This window comes from Macaca mulatta, chromosome 2, assembly GCF_049350105.2.
Source record: "Macaca mulatta isolate MMU2019108-1 chromosome 2, T2T-MMU8v2.0, whole genome shotgun sequence".
Classification (NCBI taxonomy): Eukaryota; Metazoa; Chordata; class Mammalia; order Primates; family Cercopithecidae; genus Macaca; species Macaca mulatta.
Window position 1 is genome coordinate 11808773 of NC_133407.1, and position 26099 is coordinate 11834871.

Consider the following 26099-nt stretch of genomic DNA (forward strand, 5'->3'; position numbering starts at 1 on the left):
GCTTTTCGCTTGCCGTTCCGTGGCGGGAACTGAGGCGACTGTGGGGACGGCGGTGATCGTAAGTCTCCTGGGCCCGTTATTCTCAGATTAGGGAACGGAACTAAGACTTTGAGACCATCTTGTCCTTTTTGTATCCCAGAAACCTCGGGAACTAGCCGGCGGCGGTGACCTGCACGAGAAGCCAGGCTCACCGGTAACCGGCTGGAGGAATTGCAAGCCCGCTTCGCCTTCCCCACTCCTGCCCTTGATGCCCCTGTGAGGGCTTCCACGTCCTTCGGGGCCCCAACCTAGCCGCGCTTTCATGCCCTGGCCTCGCCCTTTGGTGAAATGGTGGTTCCGGACAGCATCCTGCAGACCCCGGCTTTGGGCTGTATTCGTGTTTAACAGCCCGAGGCAGGGATGGACTAATCCAATAACGTTATAAAAACCTTGGCTGCCAATAGATATTAACAATTTATTTTATTTTATTGAGTATATTCCCATATGCCAAGCAAGGAACTATGTATTTGCATACATTATTTTATTTAACTCGGTTGTCCTATGGAATAGGCCTTAGCTCCTTTAACAGAAAAGGAAACCGGGTGTCATGGATGGTAATTCATTCACCAAATATTATGGGGCATCTACCATGTACCAGGCACTGTTCTCGGCACCAGGGCTTGTAGCAATGAAAAAAAATAGAATTAACTGGGGATTTTTCAGGCAAGCTAATGATGCTTTTTATCCCTGAAAACACCCTGGAAGAATGTTTACCTGCATGTTAGAAATAGTTACCTTCTGGGTGGGATTTTGTATTACTCTTTAAAATCCCTGATGCTTTTCTGCATTGTTTTGATTTCTTCAAGTGAGTGTGTTATGAGAAAAACAGCTGTTTCTATTTTAACAACAGAGTCCCCCACCTTCCTTTCCCCACAGAAAGTCTCTGAAGGTAGGTGGGCATTGACTCTGCCATTAAAATAGGTCCCTGGCCAGGCGTGATGGCTCACACCTGTAATCCCAGCACTTTGGGAGGCCGGGGCAAGAGGATTACTTGAGCCCAGGAGTTCCAGACTAGCCTGGGCAACATGGTGAAACCCTGTCTCTACCAAAAATTAAAAATTAGCTGGGGATGGTGGCGCGCACCTGTTGTCCTAGCTACTGGGGAGGCTGAAATGGGAAGATCACAGGAGCCTGGGATGTCCAGGCTGCAGTGAGCCATGATTGTGACACTGCACTCCATCCTAGGCAAAACAGTGAGACCCTGTCTCAAAAAAAACAACAACCAAAAAAGGTCTTCGAGTGAGTTCTGACAAGGAAAGGAGTGAAGGTTCTCATTTGTGGTGCAAGCACAGCACTTTTAATTGCTGAAGAGTCCATTTCAGGGTCTGAGCTAAAGCTAGGCCCATGACTGTGAAAGAAGCCATGGAGGCCCATGTGGTTTGGTCATTAGCGACATCATATTTATCAATGCATTTGGAACTCATTAAACATTTTTGTGACATATGATCTTTGTTCTATAACTCCTGCACTATAAATAGATTCTAAGTTCCTTAAGGACTTTGACCACTTTTCTGTCCTCGTAGCCCTCAGTACAGTGCATTCAGAGTGTTCTAGGTCATGTGGTGATGTCCTTTATTATGTAACACCTTTGCACAAGGCTAAGTGTGTTTTCAGGCTGTACTTTCTCATAATGGTTCTCCCCCCACCCCACTTTCCTATGGTGCTGATTCTGAAAATGGTTTTGATAAAAGCTTTTTTTTTTTTTCTGTCTTGCACCTGACCAGGATGAAGTAACCATGCAGGCATTTCTTAAAGGCACATCCATCAGTACTAAATCCCTGCTGACCAAGGATCGAGGAGTAGCTGCCACTGCGGGAAGTAGTGGAGAGAACAAGAAAGCCAAACCCGTTCCCTGGGTGGAAAAATAGTAAGAACACTTGTGTCTTTGTTAAAATAATTAATAAATTCTTTCTCTAACCAGTTCTGATCACTTTTTTTTTTAAACTTATGGAGGAATACTGTGTTCTGTTTAGAAGTTGTCTTTGAAAAAATCACCTGATTATATAAGTCATAGAACCCTGGAACTGAAGTTACTTGAGAATAATCTAGTTTAATTCCTTTATTTTGTAGATAAACTGAGATCTCTACAAGCAGAGGCTTCCATTGTAGGGACTGGGATACAAAAGTGAAGAAAACAAGTTTCAGTAAACTGGCTATAAATACTTGGTTAGGAGTTCTTTTTTTTTTGAGTCGGAGTCTCACTCTGTCACTCAGGCTGGAGTGCAATGGCACAATCTCTGGCTCAATGTAACCTCTGCCTCCCGGGTTCAAGCAGTTCTCCTGCCTCAGCCTCCTGAGTAGCTGGGATTACAGGCACCCACCACCATACCCGGCTATTTTTGTATTTTTAGTGGAGACAGGTTTTCACCATATTGGCCAGGCTGGTCTCAAACTCCTGACCTCATGATCCACCCGCCTCAGCCTCCCAAAGTGCTGGGATTACAGGCTTGAGCCACTATGCCCAGCCAGGAGTTCTACTTAAATCCAAATATGTAATCTGTTTCCCATTTTCATTACAATAGGTGGAGATTATTACTATTATTACTATTTTTGAGATGGAGTCTCACTCTGTTGCCCAGGCTGGAGTGCAGTGGCATGATCTTGACTCACTGCACCCTCTGCCTCCTGGGTTCAGGCGGTTATCCTGCCTCAGCCTCCCGAGTAGCTGGGATTACAGGTGCCCACCACCACACCTGGCTAATTTTTTGTATTTTTAGTAGAGAGGGGGTTTCAGCCAGCCCTGGAAATTCAGTTTTGGTTAGCTCATACATTTTTGTCCAAACAACACTTGAATTGGCATTTAAATTGTCAGTCACTACCTAGCACGGTGGCTTACGCCTGTAATCCTGTAATCCCAGCAATTTGGGAGGCCAAGGTGGGAGGATCACTTGAGGCCAGGAGTTCCAGACCAGCCTGGCCAACATGGTGAAAGCCCCTCTCTACTAAAAAAAAAAAAAAAAATTAGCCAGGTGTGTTGGCGGGCACCTGTAATCCCAGCTACCTAGGAGGCTGAGGCACGAGAATCACTTGAACCTGGGAGGCAGAAATTGCAGTGAGCTGAGGTCACGCCACTGCATTCCAGCCTGGGTGACAGAGCAAGACTCTGTTTCAAATAAATAATGTCAGTCATCTAAGTGATACTACCACAAGTAATTGTAACTATTGGTTGAATGTAGCCTCAGTAATTACCAATGTTTACAGATTATCTATAGGCCGAGTAAGGCCTTCCTATGTTTTTTGTGTTTTTGTTTGTTTTTTTTTTTTCTTGAGACTGATTCTCGCTTTGTCGCCCAGGCTGGAGTGCAGCAGCGTTACCTCAGCTCACTGCAACCTCTGCCTCCCAGGTTCAAGTGATTCTCCTGCCTCAGCCTCCCGAGTAGCTGGGATTACAGACATGCGCCACCACACTGAGCTAATTTTTGTATTTTTAGTAGAGATGAGGTTTTACCATGTTGGCCAGGCTGGTCTTCACATCCAACCAATATTAATGCTTTCTAAGCAGTTGTTCACTTTAATTTTTTTTTTTTTTTTTTTGAGATGAAGTTTCGCTCTTGTTGCCCAGGTTGGAGTGCAGTGATACGATCTCGGCTCACTGCAACCTCTGCGTCTGGGATTCAAGCGATTCTCCTGCGTCAGCCTCCCGAGTAACTGGGATTACAGGCATGCGCCACCATGCCCAGCTAATTTTGTATTTTTAGTAGAGACAGGGTTTCTCCATGTTGGTCAGTCTGATCTCGAACTCCTGACCTCAGGTGATCCACCTGCTTTAGCCTCCCTAAGTGTTGGTATTACAGGTGTGAGCCACCACACTCAGCCCCACTTTAGTTTCTTTTTTTTTTTTTTTTTTTTTTTTTGAGATGGAGTCTCTCTCTGTCGCCCAGGCTGGAGTGCAGTGGCGCAGTCTCGGCTCACTGCAAGCTCTGCCTCCTGAGTTCACATTGTTCTCCTGCCTCAGCCTCCTGAGTAGCTGGAACTACAGGCGCCTGCCACCATGCCCAGCTAATTTTTTTTTTTTTTTTTCGAGACAGAGTCTTGCTGTGTCACCCAGGCTGGAGTGTAGTGGCGCAATCTCAGCTCACTGCAAGCTCTGGTTCCTGGGTTCACACATTCTCCTGCCTCAGCCTCCCAAGTAGCTGGGACAACAGGCACCCGCCACCACGCCCAGCTAATTTTTTGTATTTTTTAGTAGAGACAAAGTTTCACCATGTTAGCCAGGATGGTCTCGATCTCCTGACGTCGTGATCCACCCGCCTCGGCCTCCCAAAGTGCTGGGATTACAGGCGTGAGCTGCCGTGCCCGGCCTGGCCTAGCTAATTTTTTATATTTTCATTAAGATGGGGTTTCAGGCCGGGCGCGATGGCTCAAGCCTGTAATCCCAGCACTTTGGGAGGCCGAGATGGGTGGATCACGAGGTCAGGAGATCGAGACCATCCTGGCTAACATGGTGAAACCACGTCTCTACTAAAAAATGCAAAAAACTAGCTGGGCGAGGTGGCGGGCGCCTGTAGTCCCAGCTACTCAGGAGGCTGAGGCTGGAGAATGGCGTGAACCCGGGAGGCGGAGCTTGCAGTGAGCTGAGATCCGGCCACTGCACTCCAGCCTGGGCGACAGAGTGAGACTCCGTCTCAAAAAAAAAAAAAAAAGATGGGGTTTCACCGTGTTAGCCAGGATGGTCTCGATCCCCCACTTTAATTTCTAATTAGTGTTTGTAGTGTATAAAATAAAATCCTTTTGCTTAATTTTTGTGGGTATAACAGAGTCAAGTAATGCAGATAGGAAGTAAAACATTATTTCACTCTTTCAGGGTGTGTTTGCTTATGGTAACAACAAATGGGGTTTCCACCTATTTCCAATTATGAAAAAGTTTCTCATTTCATTGCTGATGTTTGAGAATTCTCATTAGTATTTTAGTAGAAAGAACACTTGAGAGTTTTCTGTGGTTACTATAATATACTAAATAACCTCTTTCCTCCTCCCCACCCTGCAAGTCGCCCAAAATGTGTGGATGAAGTTGCTTTCCAGGAAGAAGTGGTTGCAGTGCTGAAAAAGTCTTTAGAAGGAGCCGACGTGAGTTGCAAATGGTGTTTAATGTCATTGGGATATTTAAGACTTAATTTATTCACCCTCTTTCTTCCTTTGTAACTTCTAGCCTTCATTAAATATCATGCTCTATGTACAGTAGGTCCTTGATAACTATGATACTTAGTACTTATGATAATTACTACAATGATAATTAGTTCAAATATTTATTGAGCATCTCCTATTTAGTCTTACATAGCAGTGTTACATAGTATTCAAGTAAAAGTCATAGTAATTAAGACAGGCTATGAAACATAGACGTAGAACAAGACATAAAACATAGAACAAGACGAACTATGCCCCTTTTTCATGGGTTTTTATTGGTAAGAGGGAATAAACAAGTAAACCAATAAATAATTCTAGGTAGTAATATGTGCTATAAAGAAGAGCCAGAGATTCCTCTAAAGTATAATTGCTTACTAACTTTAGGATTTGGATTGACCTATAATACAAAAAAAAAAAAAAACAAAAAAACAGAGCTTTGAATTCTGCTTATAGCACTCTCTTCTGCTGTGATATGGAGGATAAAATATCCATGAATGGTTTGCACCGTAAATTATTCTGAGATAAGATAAACCCATGTGGAGAATTAGCAACTTAAAGTTGTGTTACGATGAATGCCCAAAGTGCTTCAACAGCTCAGTAAAGTGGTGAAGTGGGATGTAGTTTTTGCTTTAGTTTCAAGATTTGCTTCCTTCCTCTCAATCTGGCTGCTTTTAATTAGAGGTTCTTTTGGGTTTTGCTGCCATCATTCTCTTGCTGAAATTATATTACTACAGGACACATTTTGAAAGAAGTTAAATTTATAAAACTATTTAGAATCTTTTTCTTTACCAGTATGTGTTTTGATTTGATTCGTATACTCATACCTTTTTGGCCAGGCACAGTGGCTTACGCCTGTAATCCCAGCGCTTTGGGAGGCTGAGATGGGAAGATCACTTGAGGTCAGGAGTTTGAGACCAGCCTGGCCAACATGGTGAAACCCCATCTCTACCAAAAATTAGAAAAAGCAGCCAGGCGTGGTGGCACACACCTGTAGTCCCAGCTACTCAGGATGCTAAAGCGGGAGAATCACTTGAAACTGGGAGGCAGAGGTTGCAGTGAGCCAAGATCGTGCCACTGTATTCCAGCCTGGGTGACAGAGTGAGACTCTGGTCTCAAAAATAAATAAATAAATAATAAAAAAATAAGTAACACAAATACTCTTACACCTTTTAATTCTATCATAGTATGCCATTTTATTTTTTGATATATTCTGCTTGTATATCTTGGTAACAGTATATACCATTTTAATTGCAGTTGCGTAGTAATTACACAGATTGCAGGATAATACCTAATTTAATTACTAGTATCTTCAGCAAATGTAGTGAGATTAAGATCCAGTTCTTTTTTTTTTTTTTCAATTGAGACAGAGTCTTGATCTCTCACCCAGGCTGGAGTGCAGTGGTGTGGTATCAACTCACTGCACCCTCTGCCTCCCAGGCTCAAATGATCCTCCCACCTCAGCCTCCCGACTAGCTGGGACTACAGGCATGCACTACCACACATAGCTCATTTTTGTGTTTTTAATAGAGACAGTGTTTAGCCATGTCAAGTGACCTGCCCACTTTGGCCTCCTAAAATGCTGGGATTACAGGTGTGAGCCATCATGCCCAACCTAAGATCTAGTTCTTGACTTTATGCCATGTAATTTATGAGGCTGAAGTAAGAACTTCAGTTTAATATTTTGTGCATCTTTTCAGACTAACTTTTGTAAAGAGGTGAAATAGTTTTTTTAATTCAAAAGAGTAAAGGAAAACAATTCATTCAATTTACTTTGAAAGGTTTTACTGTAGTCCCAGCTACTTGGGAGGCTGAGGTAGGAGAATGGCATGAACCTGGGAGGCGGAGCTTGCAGTGAGCCGAGATGGTGCCACTGCACTCCAGCCTGGGCAACAGAGCAAGACTCGTCTCAAAAAAAAAAAAAAAAGAAAAAGGTTTGAAAGAATTATAAGAAGATAATTTTTTCAGAAATTGATTTTCTTTTAAGAACTGGTATTCCACATACAGTTCTTGAATGTACTATATATATTAGACTAGTGTATAATGTAAGGTTTAATAAGTTTACTCTGTTTCAAAGAATTTAAATTATTGTATCTGATAGTTAACCTGGATGAATTACTACATTGTTAAGGGACGCACAGATCAAAATAATAGTTGTAGACCTTAATTACTAAGAAGCCTAGGAGGTTTTTAGGTTATGAATCTCATAGTTTGTACTATAAGCTGTATGTTATGAATGTAACAGTAATAGTCTTCTAATTAACATATTTGTCTATGTATTGGTTTATTCATTCATTTGGCCAACATTGACTACTGTAGTAGATGCTAGGATACAGATGTGAATAGAACAAATAAGTTTCTTGGTCTTTTAATGAAGTAGGCAGGCATTTTACAATTAAGCCCCACAGTTAAATAGCAATAAACCAATGCAAAATGCAACAAATACTAATGAGATAATAGGAGAGACCTACTTTAGCCTGAATGGTTTCTGATTTGTAATGCATTAGGAGTTGGCCAGGCAGAAAGAAGAGGATCAGACTCCAGGTCATGGGAACAACATATGTTAGGGCCAGAAAGTGCCAGGCTGTTAGAGGCCATTGTAAGCTGGAGCCTGGAAGGTGAAGGGGCTGGTAGGCAGATCATGGAAGTCCTTTAGGCCATGGTAAAAAGCTGAGGGTTTTTTTGTTTGTTTTTGTTTTTCTAAGTGGAATAGTTTTAAGTAGCAAGCAGAGTGGTATCTGATTTAGGTGAAGAATGAATGGGCGGGAAGAGGGAGGGTTAGGCAAGAGTGGAAACAAACTCTAATGCCTAGTTTCCTGTGTACAGTGATTTCCTTATGTGAAAGGACATACTGAAGAATGTACAGTTTCATAGCAGAGCTCATTAGAATTTAGTTGACTTATTAATTTTCACCTCAGATCAGTCAACTGCTTGATAGGAGCCAAACTATCTAGATATAAGGTATAAAAGAAGGTAGCTAGTTATTTAATCTTATCCTTTCCTCTTCTAATGAATTGTCCCTGATACATGCAAGCATCCTTACAGAGTACATAATCATGATGTGGGACAGTGCCTAGCACTTAATGTATGTCTAGTTTTGTATTTTTTGTTACTATTTCTGTTCTTGGTACTTCTGCTCATTCAAAGCCCTGATTATGTCTTTTTTAGTCCTTTTTCCTCAGTTTTGGCCAAATCCCATTACTCTTTTGATCTGCTTCCCCTTTGAAGCAGCTGATGTTTTGTGTAATATAAAGTCTTACCTAATCTTGAGCATAGAGGTGTGATAGGAAACTGAGATTCCCTTTAGAAATAAAAGGTTTCTCATTCCAGCTTTGAAAATTTCACCTAAGTGGATTAGCTATAGAGCAAACATAAATATTGGTTCAGCTTAAGAGATTAAAAAGACACTTGGGGAAAAAAGTGGTAGTATATGAAAAAGCAGGATTTAGATCTGTCAACACTATGATGTCAGTTATATTAAGAAATCTTTATACTTAGAAGTTACGTGCCCTATTAGAGAAGTTGTTGCACTGTTCCACAGACAGTTTTTTCAATCTTCCTTTTCATCTATTTGTGCCAGAAAACCATTTATTAAAAACAAATTTAATTTCTACAGCTTCCTAATCTCTTGTTTTATGGACCGCCTGGAACTGGAAAAACATCCACTATTTTGGCAGCAGCTAGAGAACTCTTTGGGTACGTTGCAATCAGTCTGTTTTTCTTTTTTAAAAGATTTGACACCAAAATTCTCTGATACTGCTTTTTTTTCCTCTAAAAATTTGCATTTCATTTTCTGTAGGACAGTTTTCTTTCTATTTCTGATTTTTTAAAATCCCATGAGCCCATTTTGTTCCTCCCTCACTCCCCTGAAGAAATCAGCTTGCCTGCATCTTTTGTAACCTTCATTCTGAATCTTGTTCACGTGTTTGAATGTACTACAACACTGGGAGCCTATGATTTTTTCCATCACTTTCTTTAAATTTTCTATTATAATTTTGGAGTCCAGAGGGTCCAACTTAATGTTCAATTGTGCTGATAGTTTTATAACCCTCTTAATGATTGTGTTCACATCTGTGTGGCTGTATGATAGAATCTGCTGTTTCTGATGGTACTATTTGTACCATCCATTCTTGAGTCCTGCTCTAGACTTCCTAGGCTGTGACTCTGGAGTGGCCAGGCCAGCTCCTTGCCTCAGGTCTCCTGAGCATAAGTGGTATTTGATGTAGTATGATTCCAGGTACACCAGAAAATCTTCCTGTGAGTCACCTTCTTAGGTTCCTCTTCCTAGATTGACCATCTTGGCTTAACCAGCCATTCTAGAGGAGCCCTTTACCTGGAGTTGAAAGATGTGTAGTGGGCTGGGTCTGATATACATGAAACATGCACCAACATAACAAAGGCTGTCTTGAGTTTTTCCAGAATTAATATTAGACATACAACTGATAAAAATATCTGAAATCCTACATATGAAAATAGGCCAGGCGCGGTGGCTCACATCTGTAATCCCAGCACTTTGGGAGGCCAAGGCGGGTGAATCACCTAGGGTGAGGAGTTCCAATCCAGCCTGGCCAACATGGTGAAACCCCATCTCTACTAAAAATACAAAAATTTGCCAGGCATGGTGGCATGCGCCTGTAGTCCCAGCTACTCAGGAGGCTGAGGCAGGAGAATTGCTTGAACCTGGGAGGTGGAGGTTGCAGTGAGCCGAGATCACGCCACTGCACTCCAGCCTGGGTGACAGAGTGAGACTCGGTCTCAAAAAAAAAAAAAAAAGGATGCCACTGAAATCACCAAATGTATAAGGATTATTAGTTATGTCAAAATGTAAAAGACAAACGGAGAAGCTGCTGTGTGCCTAATATTTTATTTGACAGCAACTTTTGATGCTCAGTAAAATTATAAAAGAACTTTTTTGATTATTCCTCAACTCAGTCAGATAGAACCAATCTGAATCAGCCTTAACAGTTGTTTATTATTACTTAGAGTAGGTCAGTCCAGATTATACAACTTTTTCTATATTCTTTGTAAAATAATGTTTGTCTTTAAAGAACTTACTTTAACAGTGAATTTCATATTTAATATTGTGATTTTAAAATAGAAAATAGATGCATGTAAATGTTTATGTCCATAAGCATGCTTAGGATACCATGCTGATTAGGAAAAATAGAGATGAAACTAAATCACAACTCTTGTTTTTTATTTAAAAATGTGTGTGTGTGTGTGTGTGTAAAAGACTAGAGAGAAGTTTCAAAACAGTGCTTTGACAGTGTGCCCTTTTTTTTTCTTTTGATTTATCAGATTTCTCTATAGTAAGCATATATTACTTTTAGTAATTTTTATTAAAACTCACTTTAAAAACCTGCTCATGTTTTAATCTATTAATTTTCCTTAATCTAGTAAGTTTCCTTATAGCAAACTACCCTTTGGAATTTATTTATTTATTTGTTTGTTTGTTTGTTTATTTACTTATTTTTGAGATGGTGTCTTGCTCTGTCGCCCAGGCTGGAGTGCAGTGGTGCGATCTTGACTCACTGCAATCTCTGCATCCCGAGTTCAAGTGATTCTCTTGCCTCAGCCTCCTGAGTAGCTGGGACTGCAGGCGCCTGTCACCACGCCCAGCTAATTTTTGTATTTTTAGTAGAGACAGGGTTTCACCATGTTGGTCAGGCTGGTCTCGAACTCCTGACCTCATGATCCACCTGTTTCGGCCTCCCAAAGTGCTGGGATTACAGGCATGAGCCACTACACTCGTCTGGAAATAATTTAAAATGTGCTATATTCTAACATTGTTTAAAATTACAACATTTAAAACTGTCTAGATTCTAACAATAGAAGAATGTTAAGTAAATGATGGTACAGTCATAAGATGGAATATCATACGACTGTTAAAATGTTATTTACAGTGGTTTTGATAATATGCCGAGATACTTATTATAAATGCGAAGTGGAAAATCAATTTAGAATTTTATATGTGGGGCCAGGTGTGGTGCCTCACACCTGTAATCCCAACATTTTGGGAGGCCAAAGTCGAAGGATCACTTGAGACCAGCATGGCAACATAATGAGTCCCTGCCTCTATAAAAAGTAAACAAAATTAGCCAGGTGTGATGGCATGTGCCTATAGTCCCAGCTAGTTGGGAGGCTAAGGTGGGAGGATCACTTGAGCCCAGGAGTGCAAGGCTGCAGTGAGCCATCATCATGCCATTGTTCTCCAGCCTGGGTGACAGAGCAAGACCTTGTCTCCAAAAAAATAAAAAGAAAAGAAATTGTATATTTTATGTAATAATGTCTACATTTTTTTAAATGCATGGAAAAAAGCCAAAATGGTAACTGCAGCACTCTACCGAGAGAGAATACAAAAGTGATTGTGTGCCTTCTATCCATATTGTTTACTAAGTGGATTTTAAACATCTGCAAAGTGTGCAAATGTTAAAACGTGATTTAAGCCTCCTTGTGCTCTATGTTTCATATTTGTTTCATTTTGAGATAGACCTGAACTTTTCCGATTAAGAGTTCTTGAGTTAAATGCATCTGATGAACGTGGAATACAAGTAGTTCGAGAGAAAGTGAAAAATTTTGCTCAGTTAACTGTGTCGGGAAGTCGTTCAGAGTAAGTAAATTTGCCCTGCCTCCTCCATAGCATGTATTATCTTAAATATGTGTTTCTGCCATCGCTCCTCAGCCTTTTGGCTAAGATCAAGTGTATTTTTGCCAAATTGTCAACTCCCTTTTCATGTTAGAAGACTATCCTGCCTGAGGTAAACTGATTTAATCAACTATTTATGCTCCTTAGGTGGCAAAGGTCCAGAATTACATTGGTGGTACCTAAACATATATGTAAAATTTACATGAGCACATTTCAAAATTTATGAAAGTGAATGACTAATTTTTGATATCCACCTTGAATTGATGGTGCAGTCAGTCACAACCTCTATAGCACCTAATTTATTTTTATGTGAAATGAAGACTGGGAGGTGGACTAAAAGACTCTGAGATCCCTTCTACCATTAATACTTGAAATCTGTTTTCTTGGTATAATTTTCATATAATTATGTTAATGCCACTTTTGGTGGGAGAAAAATTTTAATGGCAGATTACCAAAAATCAATGTGCAGAAGGTCATAACCCACAAAATGGGAGAAAATACAAATCATATATCTAAAAAGTACTTATGTCTAGAACATATGAAGAACTTTAAAAACTCAGTAATAAAAACAAATAACCCAGTTAAAAAATGGGCAAAGGATCTGCATAGACATTTCTCCAAAGAATATATGCATGCCTAATAAGCACATGAGAAGATGCTCATCAACATCATTATCTATTTGGGAAATGAAAATCAAAACCACACTGAAGTACCAGGTAACTCCCACTAGGATGGCTATGATAAAAAAAATACAGAAAATAACAAGCATTGACAAGGCTGTGGAGGAATGGTAAACCTTATACATTGCTGTTTGGAATGTAAAATAAAATGGTGCAGCCTCTTGGAAAACATATCTGCTCAAAAACGTACACAAATGTTCATAGCAGCGTTAGTCCTAATAGCCAAAACATGGAGACAACCCAAATGTCCAACTGATTAATGGATGAATAAATGTGGCATATCCGTTTGCCATAGTATTTGATAATACAAAGGAATGAAGCAAACACATGCTACAACATGGATGAATCTGCCATAGTATTTGACAATACAAAGGAATGAAGCAAACACATGCTACAACATGGATGAATCTTTAAAATATGTTAAGTGAAAGAAGTCAGCCACAGAAGACTGCATATTATATGGTTCCATTCATACAATGTCCAGAATAGACAAATCTATAGAGACGAAAGTAGACTAGTGATTGCCTAGAGCTGGGAAAGACTGGGGGAAGAAGAGTGACTCCTAATAGGTACAAAGTTTCTTTTAGTGATAAAAATGTTCTAAAATTAGATTGTGGTAGTGGTTGCACAACTTCGTGAATATACAGAAAAACACTGAATTGTACATTTTAAATGGGTGAATTGTATGGTATGTATATTTCAACAAAGCTGTTGAAACCAATAGACCTATTAATGTTCAACTCTTACGTGTTTCTCTGAATCAGTGGGAAGCCGTGTCCACCTTTTAAGATTGTGATTCTGGATGAAGCAGATTCTATGACCTCAGCTGCTCAGGCAGCTTTAAGACGTACCATGGAGAAGGAGTCTAAAACCACCCGATTCTGTCTTATCTGTAACTATGTCAGTCGGTATGTATATTGCCCTGAAGACAGATGCTAGGCAGCCTCATTTTCTTTTTTTTTTTTTTTTTTTTTTTTTTTTTTTTTTTTTTTTTGAGACGGAGTCTTGCTCTGTCACCCAGGCTGGAGTGCAGTGGCCGGATCTCAGCTCACTGCAAGCTCCGCCTCCCGGGTTTACGCCATTCTCCTGCCTCAGCCTCCCGAGTAGCTGGGACTACAGGCGCCCGCCACCGCGCCCGGCTAGTTTTTTTGTATTTTTAGTAGAGACGGGGTTTCACCGTGTTAGCCAGGATGGTCTCGATCTCCTGACCTCGTGATCCGCCCGCCTTGGCCTCCCAAAGTGCTGGGATTACAGGCTTGAGCCACCGCGCCCGGCCCCTCATTTTCATAACCCAATTAGGGGAAGGAAATTTAGAATTTTCAAGGCTACGTTAATTTTTCCTCCATCAAATCTTGATTTGTTCTTCATAAAAATGAGTTCTTTTGGGGAAATTCTTTCTTTAGACACCAACTTGGTTTTTCTCATCTTCCACAGAATAATTGAACCTCTGACCTCTAGATGTTCAAAATTCCGCTTCAAGCCTCTGTCAGATAAAATTCAACAGCAGCGATTACTAGACATTGCTGAGAAGGAAAATGTCAAAATTAGTGATGAGGTAATTACTAATTATTACAATTATTAGAGTTACTAATTCCTTCAATGAATGCATCTAAAGAGACCCTGAAGGATTTAAATATGTGTTGCCTCAATCCTGATGCCAGTTTTTCAGACAAACTTAAGCTAAAGGGGCAACAATTGAAATGTGTAGGAATTACAAGGTTTAGCTTTTCTATTACTTTTTGAGTTAATTACTTTTAATATATCAAAGACCCAAAACTGAGGTGGATTTCATACATATAATACAAATTATGCAATATAAATCTCTGCATGCTGACAAGATTTTAGTCTTCTAGCTCATACTTCAGTACTTCCCTAAAATTGATAGAAACATAAGGCCCTTATTAATTATAACAGAATTTAAGCATAATTTGAATTTGCTCTATGTGAGCAAGAAAATGGGATAAATATGGAACATTTTTTCATCTCTGCAGATTTATTTCAGAAGCAAGACATCTCTATCCTTCCATCGTACCCGGCCTCTAGACTGATCAGATTTTATTCCAAAACACACATGGGTGTTCTCATTAACTCTAGACTAAAACATAGGGCTTTTCACTTTTATTAAACACTTTAAAATTAAAGTTATAAATCCTTAATTGGCCATGATAGGTTAAAAACAACTTTTTTGTCTTCAGGGAATAGCTTATCTTGTTAAAGTGTCAGAAGGAGACTTAAGAAAAGCCATTACATTTCTTCAAAGCGCTACTCGATTAACAGGTGGAAAGGAGATCACAGAGAGAGTGATCACAGACATTGCTGGGGTAAGAGTACTGGATATTCCAAATTTCTTTTTAGTTGGCTTTTTTGTGGCTTTTAGGAAATTTTCATCCAACAAATACTGAATGTTTAGTAAGTGCCAAGTACTGCACTAGGAAGTATAAGGGAATAACCTGGGAGTATCAGAGTGTTTCAGGTGAGGAGATGACACTTACTTTTCAGTTTGTCAGGCATGTAATAGACATTTCAGGAAAGAAAAGGACACTTTCAGTCCTTAGATTTTCTTTTTTTTTTTTGAGACGGAGTCTTGATCTGTCGCCCAGGCTGGAGTGCAGTGACGCAATACTAGCTCACTGCAACCTCTGCCTCCCACCTCACCCTCCCAAGTAGCTGGGATTACAGGCACCTGCCACCATGCCCAGCTAATTTTTGTATTTTTAATAGAGATGGAGTTTCACGATGTTGGTTGGCCAGGCTGGTCTTGAATTCCTGACCTCAGGTGATCTGCCCCCCTTAGCCTTCCAAAGTGCTGGGATTACAGGTGGGAGCCACAGTGCCCAGCCTTCAGTTTTTAGATTTTTTTAAGAGATGCCTTTGGCAGTTACATCAATTTTAGCAGATGTTCTTATACATGAAAACTATTTTGCCAGTTGTATATAAACAAAAGGCATATCCAACTTACAGTAATCATTAAAGAGAATGGAGTACCCCACCTGTCTTTGGATACTCCCATGTCAAAACTCACCTCAGAACCACTACTACTTAAAAACGTAGGCCTTCCATATGACAAGACTGGTACCACTAATCATCTTAAATTTTCTGGATATTGTGGACTTTTTAAACCAATCTCATTAGTGGCATATTTACATGGATTTTTAGAGAAAAGGCACTTCCCCTTTAAAGAAATCAGTCTCTTTGGCTGATCTTGGCCACTAGTCTTCATCCACTGACCAGAACAAGCTATAACCCGTGTGTGTCCAAACTTGGGCTTTAAAAGCACAACTGTTAGCACCTTGGTTACTTCAGTGGTGACTGGAGTTACTCTGGCTGTTCTCCCAAAGCCTTCCCAACTTTACAGGGTTATCACAACATTAGCTAAGTATGGAACTTAGCTGTGGAACAAAAAGGACTGGGGGGACTGTTATGTGTTAGTCTCACCTAGAAACATCTTTAATACTGAACGTTCAATTATCTAGGTAATACCAGCTGAGAAAATTGATGGAGTATTTGCTGCCTGTCAGAGTGGCTCTTTTGACAAACTAGAAGCTGTGGTCAAGGTAAAGTCAGCTTACTAACTTTGGGGAAAGGAATATTAAATGATCATACCAAAAGTTTTTTTTTTAATAGGACTTAATAGATGAGGGTCATGCAGCAACTCAGTTCGTCAGTCAACTCCATGATGTGGTTGTAGAGAATAATTTATCTGATAAACAGAAGTCCATTATTACAGAAAAACTTGCCGTAAGTAGGTACTTTGCACATGTCAATTAAACATTTAACTACCTGAAGGATGCTAATTTCTTAAATTTTTCTTGTAGGAAGTTGACAAATGCCTAGCAGATGGTGCTGATGAACATTTGCAACTTATCAGCCTTTGTGCAACTGTGATGCAGCAATTATCTCAGAATTGTTAAAAAGTGAATATATTTTGATGTGGGGTTTTGTAAATAAGGGGGTTGTAATAAAAATGACCAAAAGCACCTTTAAAGTGAATATACAATTTATTTAACATTCAAACTTCATTAAGACATGTGCAATATGGCAATTTTACTGGGGATTAAACCCTACCTAGGATGATTGCTTGCTGGGGCTTAGCAACAGGGTCCAGTTCACACTTAGCACTAATTAAATACTTTATTGAATAAATACAATACCAAACAAAATGCATTCAAATGCTTTCTAAAAAAATTTTAAAGGCCTTTCTACTCAGGCTAATGACAAACACAATAAAGGCAGATATGCTAGTTTAACATAATTGGCTGATTTTATACAGCACTTATATCTTTTAGTCCACAAGTATATTATTAAATGATAGAGAACATCTAATACAACCATTTCTACAGAACTAGGAAATAAATTTCTAAGAAAGAAAGGTTTTACAGACCCCATCTTTTATACCCACCCCAACAGTCTAACTCTAAAGAGGATAAAGCCAATGACTTTCCTCACAAGAGCTCACGACTAATGTCGCTTTGCTATCAAAATCTGTATTTCTGATCCGTTATGAGCATTGAGACAAGATTCAAATATTCCCAAAGAAAGAAGCACAATGCACGTTGTGATCGCCTATTCAGCAACAGCGAGCACTGCATCCAAAACTCTCATCCCAGGAATTAAATAAGGTCAGCCACATTCATGGGCATCTCCTCCACTGTAGTATTGTAGAAAGTCTCAATGTCACGAAGAATCCTCTTGTCTTCTTCAGTAACAAAGTTTATAGCCACACCTTTCCTCCCAAATCGACCCCCTCTGCCAATTCTGTGTAAGAAAAAAACAATCAGAATGTTACTTCTCACATAATTTATGAACTACTGAACATGACGATCCACTTGTTAACCATCAGCTGCTGTTTACTTATCAAGGTTATAGTTCGTGCTTCTAACTGGAGCACTAGCTGCTAATGCATATCTAGAGAAAAAAATCTTCCTTTGCAGTTAGTGCCAAAAGGATTCAAGGCTTGTCTGGCTGCAAAATGAGATTTTTATCAGGCATCTTGAGCATTATTATAAAGCAGATGACAGTATTGTGTTTGGGGTAGTGAAATTAAAGCCCATACCAAAGTGGGCCAGCCAAGAGCAGGTGTCAGCCTGGGACAGATGTAAACACCAGGAATAAAAGAGCAGTTATGTAATCCATTTCGACGCACTTCTGGAACTGTAAACTGTAAACAAATGCTGCAAAGGTTAACTATTTTCTAAAACTTACTTTTTTCCAGTGGGAAAACAAATATTTGGTATGGTAACCCAAACTTATCACTGCTTTTTTGCTCAGTTTCACACGTTGTAACTCAAATTACTCAAAACGTGTTTAACCGCCAAACAGCTACCTTCATGTTAGAAACCAGACAATACAAACCACCTAGTAAGAAAAGTTCCCTAACAGAAATACTGATACAAAAGATGCCTCAGCTGGAGCAACTTAAAATAAATAATCATGACAAAAGAAAAACAAATATAAATACCGACTCGCTCTTTATTCAAACAGTGTGCTGTTTCGCTTATGATTCCACGTCCTAAATTACGTCAACGCCGTTTCTGAGTGCCATCTCGTCATCAACTGCTGCTATCGACTCCTGTATTTTTTAAAAAGTCTTTTTTTACATCACATAACAAAGTACGATTCAATTTATTTAGGGATAAAGCCACTATAACTAAACCAGGGTTCACTCAAATTGCTACCAGGCGACACCAAGAAAATCCCAACTATGGAAAAAATCAAGAAAAAGCACATGGACACAAGAACATCACTAAAAGCTCAAGCATAAGCTAAGACCAACAATTGCGGGGGAAAAAAAAACCTATGCCCACAATCTGAGCAATGTTTACAAGTTTTCCCACTTTGTTCTCGTCAGCCTTCCCCTAGTACAAATTACATCATCTTACTGAACACTACTGACTTGACTGAATCTATTCCTTGATTTGATGTTACCTTTCATACAAATCACAGTAGAAAAATGTATGAATTTTTTTTCAATACATCCAAGATGCTGGCTTCTCACCTGTGAATATAGTTTTCACGATTGGTAGGTAGATCATAATTTATAACCAAAGACACTTGTTGCACATCAATCCCGCGAGCCTGAAACACAATGGCATATGTTAAAAATTCTAATTCAAAAAACATGGTACCTGTCATGTAGGCCACAAAATAGTAGCGAACTATACTAAGTGGTATAGCCCACTGTGGAGTGTGGTCCTTTTACTCTTCCAAATAGCCCAAGCTGGCAAAGGTTACTTAAAAACCTTCCCCCCAAAAAGCTAACTTTTGGTAGATTTTTAAAAAGCATTAAGAGACTTACCAACAAGTCAGTAGTGATCAGAACACGACTTGACCCTGACCGGAATTCCCTCATGATAACATCTCTCTCCTTCTGGTCCATGTCACCATGCTGCAAATTAATAAACCTTAATTCAAGAATCACCAGTCAGGTCAGTAATTTTAATCAACATGTATGAGACCAAGCGTCCCTGGCTGCTACAGGGATATAGCAGACAGGTATAGTTAAGAAACAACTTTATTTTGAGCAGGGGGAACGACAACACAGCACTTAGCAGCTATATTGTAGTCTGAATCCTGCTTTAGTGGAAATCCAGACATTTTAGAACACCTCTTACCAGAGCAGAAACTGTGAAGTCTCTGGCATGCATTTTCTCAGTCAGCCAGTCCACCTTGCGCCTTGTATTGAGAAAAATAACAGCTTGCGTAATGGTCAGTGTCTCGTACAAGTCACAAAGTGTATCCAACTTCCATTCCTATAATGTTTAGAAGAGAAAGTTAACAGTCATTTAGCTTTTCCAACTTTCTTCAGTTAAAAATACATTCTGGGCCAGGCACAGTGCTTATGCCCATAATCCCAGCACTTCGGGATCCCAACACTTGAGCCCAGGAGTTCCAACCAGTTTCCAGATAGTGAAACCCTGTCTCTACCCAAAATACCAAAATTGGCCCCTCTTAGCCAGTCTCAAAACGTAGAAATTATAAAAATTAACTTCATTCTATCAGGTCTAATGAGATATTGCACCAAATCTTAAGACAAAGGACATTGGACATTAAGAAAGAGGTCCATCCCAGTCTTTACAATCTAGTGCTGTTACTTTTCTTCTTGTGTGTACTCTGCTAGCATTATTGCAAAAACCAAGACATAGTCCTAGTGTCTGCAATTTTAGCACAGTGCTTATACAAGAAGGTAAAATAATGTCTAACAATCAGTTACCTCTCTCTCAACATTAATATAAAACTGTTTGATTCCTTCAAGGGTCAATTCTTCCTTTTTCACCAGAATTCGAATTGGATCTCTCATGAATTTTTTGGTCACTTCCAACACATCAGTTGGCATTGTGGCAGAAAGCAACACAACCTTAAAAAGAGAAAATTATGTTGTAGAACAACTTACACAGTAATACCCAAGAGAAAATGTTTGAAGCCAAGCGTCTCTGTCTCACTACAGAATGGAGTTAGACAAAGATAGTTATGCATCAAGTGCTTTAAGCAGGGGGAACGACAATAAAACACGTCAGTTGTATTGTAACAGTACCTGCATTAAACCCCATCTGTACCTTTAAGAGGGGAGTGAAGTAATGCTTACCTGAATACTTGTATTTAGTTTTTGGAAAATCTCATAGATTTGATCCTTAAACCCACGGCTCAACATTTCATCTGCTTCATCCAAAACAAACATTTTGATCCATTTTGGAGCTGTTAGAAACAAAGTCATACTGTCACTTCTAGATCTACTCAGTAATATGACTTTTCAACTGTAACAATAAAAAAAAAAAAAAAAAAAAAAAACTCTTTTAAAGACAATACTTACAAAGATATCTTCTGTTTAACATATCAAAAACTCTCCCAGGTGTACCAACAACAATATGTGGTGCTTCGGCCTGCAGTTTTTGCATTTCATTTCGAACATTTGTTCCACCAATGCAGGCATGACAAGTTGCTCCCATATAGTCTCCAAGTGCCAGAATTACCTTTTGGATCTAAAAACCAAGCCTTAATTATTATCCTGAAGAACTCCAGGATCAATGACTACTTTTTAAAGCATAATGGCAAATTTAAACTGGTCTGCCAACAGCTTTTATGCATGCACAGCACGAAACTACTTCCAAGCTTAAAACGCAGACTGACCTAACTGCTTCAAGGTAAAACTCCCTTAATGTCTTTCTTCTGCCTTGTCAAACTTGGGATGCTGCTGCCCCACGCATCAGCTAGACAATTCAAGAATAACATTTCCTACATTATTCTTCACTGTGTGTAGGGAGTACATAGTGAAATATATGTTCTGTAATTACAGCTAGGGCAAATAATTTTTTTCCCCCAGAGGGTATTGTGCTTTATATAATCTTGACCTCAATAAAGCCTCCAGCTTTATTAGGAAGGTTTACTTCAAAGCCAACATAGCAGTGAGCTTTGAAAACATAGCATGCAACAGATGCATCACAAACTACGGAGACAGTCAAATGGTAACATGTCACTGCAGTTTTCATGTTGCACAACTGCATTCAAACTTAAAAAATGGGGACAGATCTAGTACATCCAAGAGTGTTTCGGATTCTCAATCTGTTAGTATACAACCCTACAAACCATACCTGCATACCCAGTTCTTTTAAAGCTTTCAACAAAAACTCCCTGCATGCATGGACAATTAAAAGGAAGGATCTGGTAGGACCAATTTATACTAAGTTTTAAATTCTTCACAGTTGTGAAACCTGAAACCTATGCAACACGCAAGCAGTTTTTTTGAACTACACTATCAATACCTGTTGAGCCAGTTCTCTGGTGGGGGCCAATACTAGTGCTTGGGTCTCCTTGAACTCAATCTCCAACTGTTGCAGGATGGAAATAGCAAATGTGGCTGTCTTGCCAGTACCTGACTGAGCTTGAGCAATCACATCATACCCTAAAAAAAGTAGGATACATATTTACCGATCCCACACCAAATTGTCACTTCTACTTTACACCATGTATTCCATTTGGAACATGAATTATGCCCAAATAATAAGTGATCAGCAATGAGTATTCTCTTCATTTCAGGTCAGTCCCGAAAGATGATTGCCATCATTTCACTTTAAGGAATACAAACAGGTGCTAGTCCCCCAGAGGTTACTTTCCCTTTTACGGTCCATGACTATGTAGAATAAAGTCATTTCCTAAAAATTTCAGTTTCTTTTACCTTTAATACAGGGAATAATAGCTCTCTGCTGAATAGCGGAAGGCTTCTCAAAACCGTAAGCATAGATGCCACGAAGAAGAGACTCCTTTAAATTCATATCATCAAAGTTATCAACAATCTCATTCCAGTTGCTCTGTAAGTTAGAAAAAATAATGCACGCATGAGTGAGATGAACACATTCACCTTTTCAAAGCTTCAACATCCACAACCGTTTCTTACCTCGATGACACCATCGGGGTCCATTCCCTCTGGGCCGCCATGTTCTCTGCTGACAAGAATACTGCAGTCAGACATCCCTTCCAAGCCACCTTAACTGCATCTTAAAGGGATAGCCCTTTGCAACCCGTCTCAGCACATTAGCCTCCCCTGCACAAGTTAAAGCAGCAGCTGCAGGACGAATATCACACTGCGCGCCTTCCCTAAAGGTCGGGGGCCGCGGATGTCCGGAAAGGCAGCCCCCCAGGCCCCAGCGCATGGGGATCCCGTTTCGGCGGCGGAGCGTCTCGCGAGAGCTCGGGGCGACGAGCTCCGCCCCCAACAATGCGCAAGCCGGGTGATTGACGCGGGCGGAGCGGCCTGGCGAGAGCGATGCCAACGGTTCGCCGGCACCCGTGCCGGTCCGGTCCCATCGCCTCCGCGCCGTGGCCGAGTGGAGACCGCTGCCTCCAACCCTTCCCCAACTGAAGCCAAGGACCCCCAACTCCTGTGGTTGACCAAAAATAAAGCTTCGGGTCCTGGTTACACTGTACCGAACGCGGACTGCGCCACGGCTGTTTACTGCATGTTTCCCGTGCTCTACACTGGGAGGGGAAGCAGCCAAAATTCCGTAATGTCTTAGGGAGGAGAAACGCCCTTTAGCCACTGCTTTCGCACCATCGTCCTGTCTCCCCACAATCCGGGCCCTACCCATCATGGAAGCTTCTGGAAGGGCACAGGGGTGCTGTACCCTAAGGAAACGTGCACTAAGTTGGAGTTTTTGCCTCCATGCCATCCACTATAATCTCTCCTGGCGCCCTACGACCTTCACTACAGACCGCGACCGCCAACAGAGCGCCATACCTGTTATAATCCGCGGAGCCACCAGACATGATCCGAAAAACCACTCAGCGCCCGACTGAAAAGACAGCAGAGCCCCGCCACCCGTTTTTTATAGGCTCGTGGCCGGAACCCGTTTCTTGCGGAGGAATTTTCTCGCCGTGCTTCGGTCAGCCACAAAATTGTGATCCTGGGGTCGTTACGTCGGATAAAATCCTAAGCAAGACGGTTGGAAAATCCAAATGTGGTAATTTCTCGATATTATAGGGTCGCTGGAAATCCTAGGGCCCGGGGTTGGGTTGGGATTCTTTACCTCGCGGCGGAAGAATATCGCTGCGGCGTTAGTCAAACACCACTTTCCCCGCCCGCCCTGCTCCTACGGGGTTTCCGCGTCCCTGACGCAGAGGCGGGCCGGGGGAGTGGAGCTGGAGCCGGAGCCGGAGGCGGAAGCCGGAGACGCTGCCCGCTGGGCGTCTGGGTCTTCCCGCGTGCGAGGGGTCCCGACTCGCGGCTCGCTGCCGGCGCTCAGGTGCGGGAGGGGAACTCGGTTATTCCACTTGCTCCCACCGCTGTTTAATTTGACAGTGAAGACCTGCCTGGCATTTAGCCCGACCATTAACATCCATTCAGATCTTGGAAACGTAAAATTCCTGCTAGGGAAAATGTCGGCCACCCAGCGAGTCCCGGAAAGTTTGGTTTACCGGTACATTTTGCAGCGAGAAAAAAAAAATGGAGTGTCATTTGCAGATGTCTCTGGAGTAGCCAATTCTATTCTCATATCGTTTCCGGTCTCTCGCTTTCTTTTTAAAAGAGTGTTAATGATTTTAACCTAACAGGTGTGAGGAATGCCTGAAAAAAATCATAAACTTTTGCAAATGGATAGAAGCTAAGGAGCAGTAATTTTCCGTGGAACGCACGAATTTAAATGGACGCTTTGGCAGATACAGCTCTGTGCCGCTTTGGGACTACATCGGTGTTGATTCCGTCTATATTGGTCATTTTTTAAGGGCTTTGAGCTTTACCGATATATAGTGAAATGTTGATTTATTGAAATTCAGAGCAATAATATCCTTGCTGCGTAAACTGCACGAGTCTTTAAGCTCCAGATGTTTTCAATTAGCCCCATCTCAGGTCCCTTCACAGCAACAAAAAAACAATATATGTAGTCATTTAACTTTAAAATACAACCCTACCCATGGTGCAAAATATCATCGAGAATATCTGGAAACATTTTATCATATTTCAGAAGGCCAACTTAAAGAATCATTACTGGGAAAGCTGACTCAATTTTCTGTATTATTGAAGATACTTGGTTCTAAATACTATTTTAATACGAAAATTATTTATTCATTTGAAAATTCTTATCGTGCCAGGAATTGGGACAAAGATGAAGAATACCAAAATGGCAAAGTGGGCCTGGCCCTCAGTCTATTGGTACTGCTCCTCATTCATTCCTCTGTAATGTTCGAAAGCCATATTTGAGGTGATGCCAGACATTTTCTGAGAATGATGTTTGTCAGAGATCCTTGTTGTCTCATCCAAAATATACTAAAACTATCCTGAGGTCTAAGAAATTGAAAAATATACTAAATCAAAAAAGTGACCAACCGTTTGGTTTCACTTGGGTGAAAACAGTTGGTCACAGGGTGATACCAATCAACAATTAACACTTAATTGTTGGTTGTTTTCTTTAGGATTAGCACTACACTAGATGCTGTGGAGGATTTTCAAGCCTCTTAAGAAGAAGTCTATCCTGGCTAACATGGTGAAACCCCGTCTCTACTAAAAATACAAAAAACTAGCCGGGCGTGGTGGCGAGCGCCTGTAGTCTCAGCTACTTGGGAGGCTGAGGCGGGAGAATGGCGTGAACCCGGGAGGCGGAGTTTGCAGTGAGCCGAGATCACGCCACTGCACTCCAGCCTGGGAGACACAGCGAGACTCCGTCTCAAAAAAAAAAAAAAAGAAGAAGAAGTAAGGGCTAAACTCTGTGGTATAGGTTTGCAAGTGCTGAGTAAGTTTCAAGGTAAGAAAACTTCAAATACAGTCAAAATCCACACCCACACTGCCTGTAACCTTACAGTGTATTCCTAATAAGTGCAGTGCTTACCACATTTGCCTGTGCTTACTAAATAGTAAACATTAGTAACTAATAAATGTATTAAAGATCAAAACGTATACTTTAACAAAGTTTTGCGTATCAACACAGAGCGTGCTCTTTTAAATTTAAGTGATTCTGCTTACCTGGAATTTGAAATTAGATAGCCTTCTCAGTGGACTATAAATGCTTCTTTGTCAAACTTTAGTGTTTGAAACCATTTATACTGCAAATAATCCTAAAGCTCAGATTATTTCCATATCTAAGCCAACTAAGGTAGTTTCGTTTTGCTCTTCAAGAGCATCAGCTAACAATTCTAAAGCCAATTAGCAACCAGAGAAGCAAAGAATTAGTACAAATCTGTCAGTGCTACATGGAAAAACAATAACAAAACCTTAAAAGAATATGCATTCAACCAGGCACGGTGGTTCATGCCTGTAATCCCAGCACTTTGGGAGGCCGAGATGGGCAGATCACGAGGTCAGGAGATTGAGATCATCCTGGCCAACATGGTGAAACCCTGTCTCTACTGAAAGTACAAAAATTAGCCGGGTGTGGTGGCGGGCACCTGTAGTCCCAGCTACTCTGGAGGCTGAGGCAGGAGAATCGCTTGAACACGGGAGGTGGAGATTGCACTCCAGCCTGAACCCGGGAGGCGGAGGTTGCCGTGAGCAGAGATGGTGCCACTGCACTCCAGCCTGGGTGACAGAGCAAGACTCCACCGGGAGGAAGGAAGGAAGGAAGGGAGGGAGGGAGGAAAAAAAAAAAGAAAGAAAAACAAAAGAAAAAAGAACTGCCTGGAGCTGGATAGAGATGTTGGTGCTACTCACTTCTTTTTTTTTTTTTTTCTTTTCCTTTTTGGCAAACCCAGGATAATCTCTGTAACTTCTTTTTATTACACAGTTTTTGAGGAAATTAGAGGCTAGGTTCTGCTTGCCTGTGACCCCTGACGCAATTTGGAGGGTGGCATTTACTGCCGTGTTCTTACACTATAACTTAGAAAACATTTGTGGTTGGGTGTGATGGCTCACGCCTGTGATCCCAGCACTTTAGAAGGCCGAGGTGAGCCGAACAACCGAGATTAGGAGTTCGAGACCAGCCTGGCATACATGGAGAAATCCAGTCTCTACTAAAAATATAAAAATTACGCCAGGCGTGGTGGCTCACACCTAATCCCAACACTTTGGGAGGCCAAGGCGGGCAGGTCACTTGAGGTCAGGAGTTCGTGGCCAGCCTGGCCAACCCGGTGAAACTCCCTCTCTAGTAAAAATACAAAAATCAATCTGACGTGGTGGCGTACGCCTGTAATCCCAG

General features: G+C 40.9%; 2 protein-coding genes and 5 non-coding genes across 13 annotated transcripts; 1 reads left to right on the top strand and 6 right to left on the bottom strand.

The window, feature by feature from the left end:
* Positions 1 to 16471, top strand: RFC4 (replication factor C subunit 4). Of its 4 annotated transcripts, none has more exons than XM_077989845.1 (12): positions 1 to 58; positions 140 to 255; positions 1764 to 1906; positions 5028 to 5106; positions 8777 to 8856; positions 11651 to 11770; positions 13251 to 13394; positions 13921 to 14041; positions 14682 to 14807; positions 15960 to 16040; positions 16111 to 16224; positions 16302 to 16471. In XM_077989845.1, exons 3-12 carry the CDS (start codon positions 1776 to 1778, stop codon positions 16395 to 16397), a joined length of 1092 nt encoding a protein of 363 aa, XP_077845971.1. In that variant the 5' UTR covers positions 1 to 58; positions 140 to 255; positions 1764 to 1775; the 3' UTR covers positions 16398 to 16471.
* EIF4A2 (eukaryotic translation initiation factor 4A2) lies at positions 16466 to 22777 on the bottom strand. Of its 4 annotated transcripts, none has more exons than XR_003726938.2 (12): positions 22715 to 22777; positions 21875 to 21920; positions 21656 to 21788; positions 21243 to 21382; positions 20294 to 20462; positions 20069 to 20178; positions 19697 to 19840; positions 19098 to 19235; positions 18782 to 18871; positions 18482 to 18561; positions 17945 to 18055; positions 16466 to 17241 (listed from the first exon to the last, which is right to left on the bottom strand). XR_003726938.2 is itself a non-coding variant. In XM_015132415.3 (11 exons), exons 1-11 carry the CDS (start codon positions 22741 to 22743, stop codon positions 17097 to 17099), a joined length of 1227 nt encoding a protein of 408 aa, XP_014987901.1. In that variant the 5' UTR covers positions 22744 to 22777; the 3' UTR covers positions 16466 to 17096.
* On the bottom strand, positions 18616 to 18754 carry LOC114676589 (small nucleolar RNA SNORA4). The gene has a single exon (XR_003727640.1). It is a non-coding gene; the product is annotated as a small nucleolar RNA SNORA4 (small nucleolar RNA).
* On the bottom strand, positions 18931 to 19062 carry LOC114676573 (small nucleolar RNA SNORA63). Its single transcript, XR_003727624.1, has one exon. It is a non-coding gene; the product is annotated as a small nucleolar RNA SNORA63 (small nucleolar RNA).
* Positions 19494 to 19671, bottom strand: LOC114676642 (small nucleolar RNA SNORA81). Its single transcript, XR_003727689.2, has one exon. It is a non-coding gene; the product is annotated as a small nucleolar RNA SNORA81 (small nucleolar RNA).
* On the bottom strand, positions 19897 to 20023 carry LOC114676574 (small nucleolar RNA SNORA63). The gene has a single exon (XR_003727625.2). It is a non-coding gene; the product is annotated as a small nucleolar RNA SNORA63 (small nucleolar RNA).
* LOC114676647 (small nucleolar RNA SNORD2) lies at positions 21483 to 21551 on the bottom strand. The gene has a single exon (XR_003727693.1). It is a non-coding gene; the product is annotated as a small nucleolar RNA SNORD2 (small nucleolar RNA).
* Positions 22778 to 26099: the final 3322 nt, after the last annotated feature.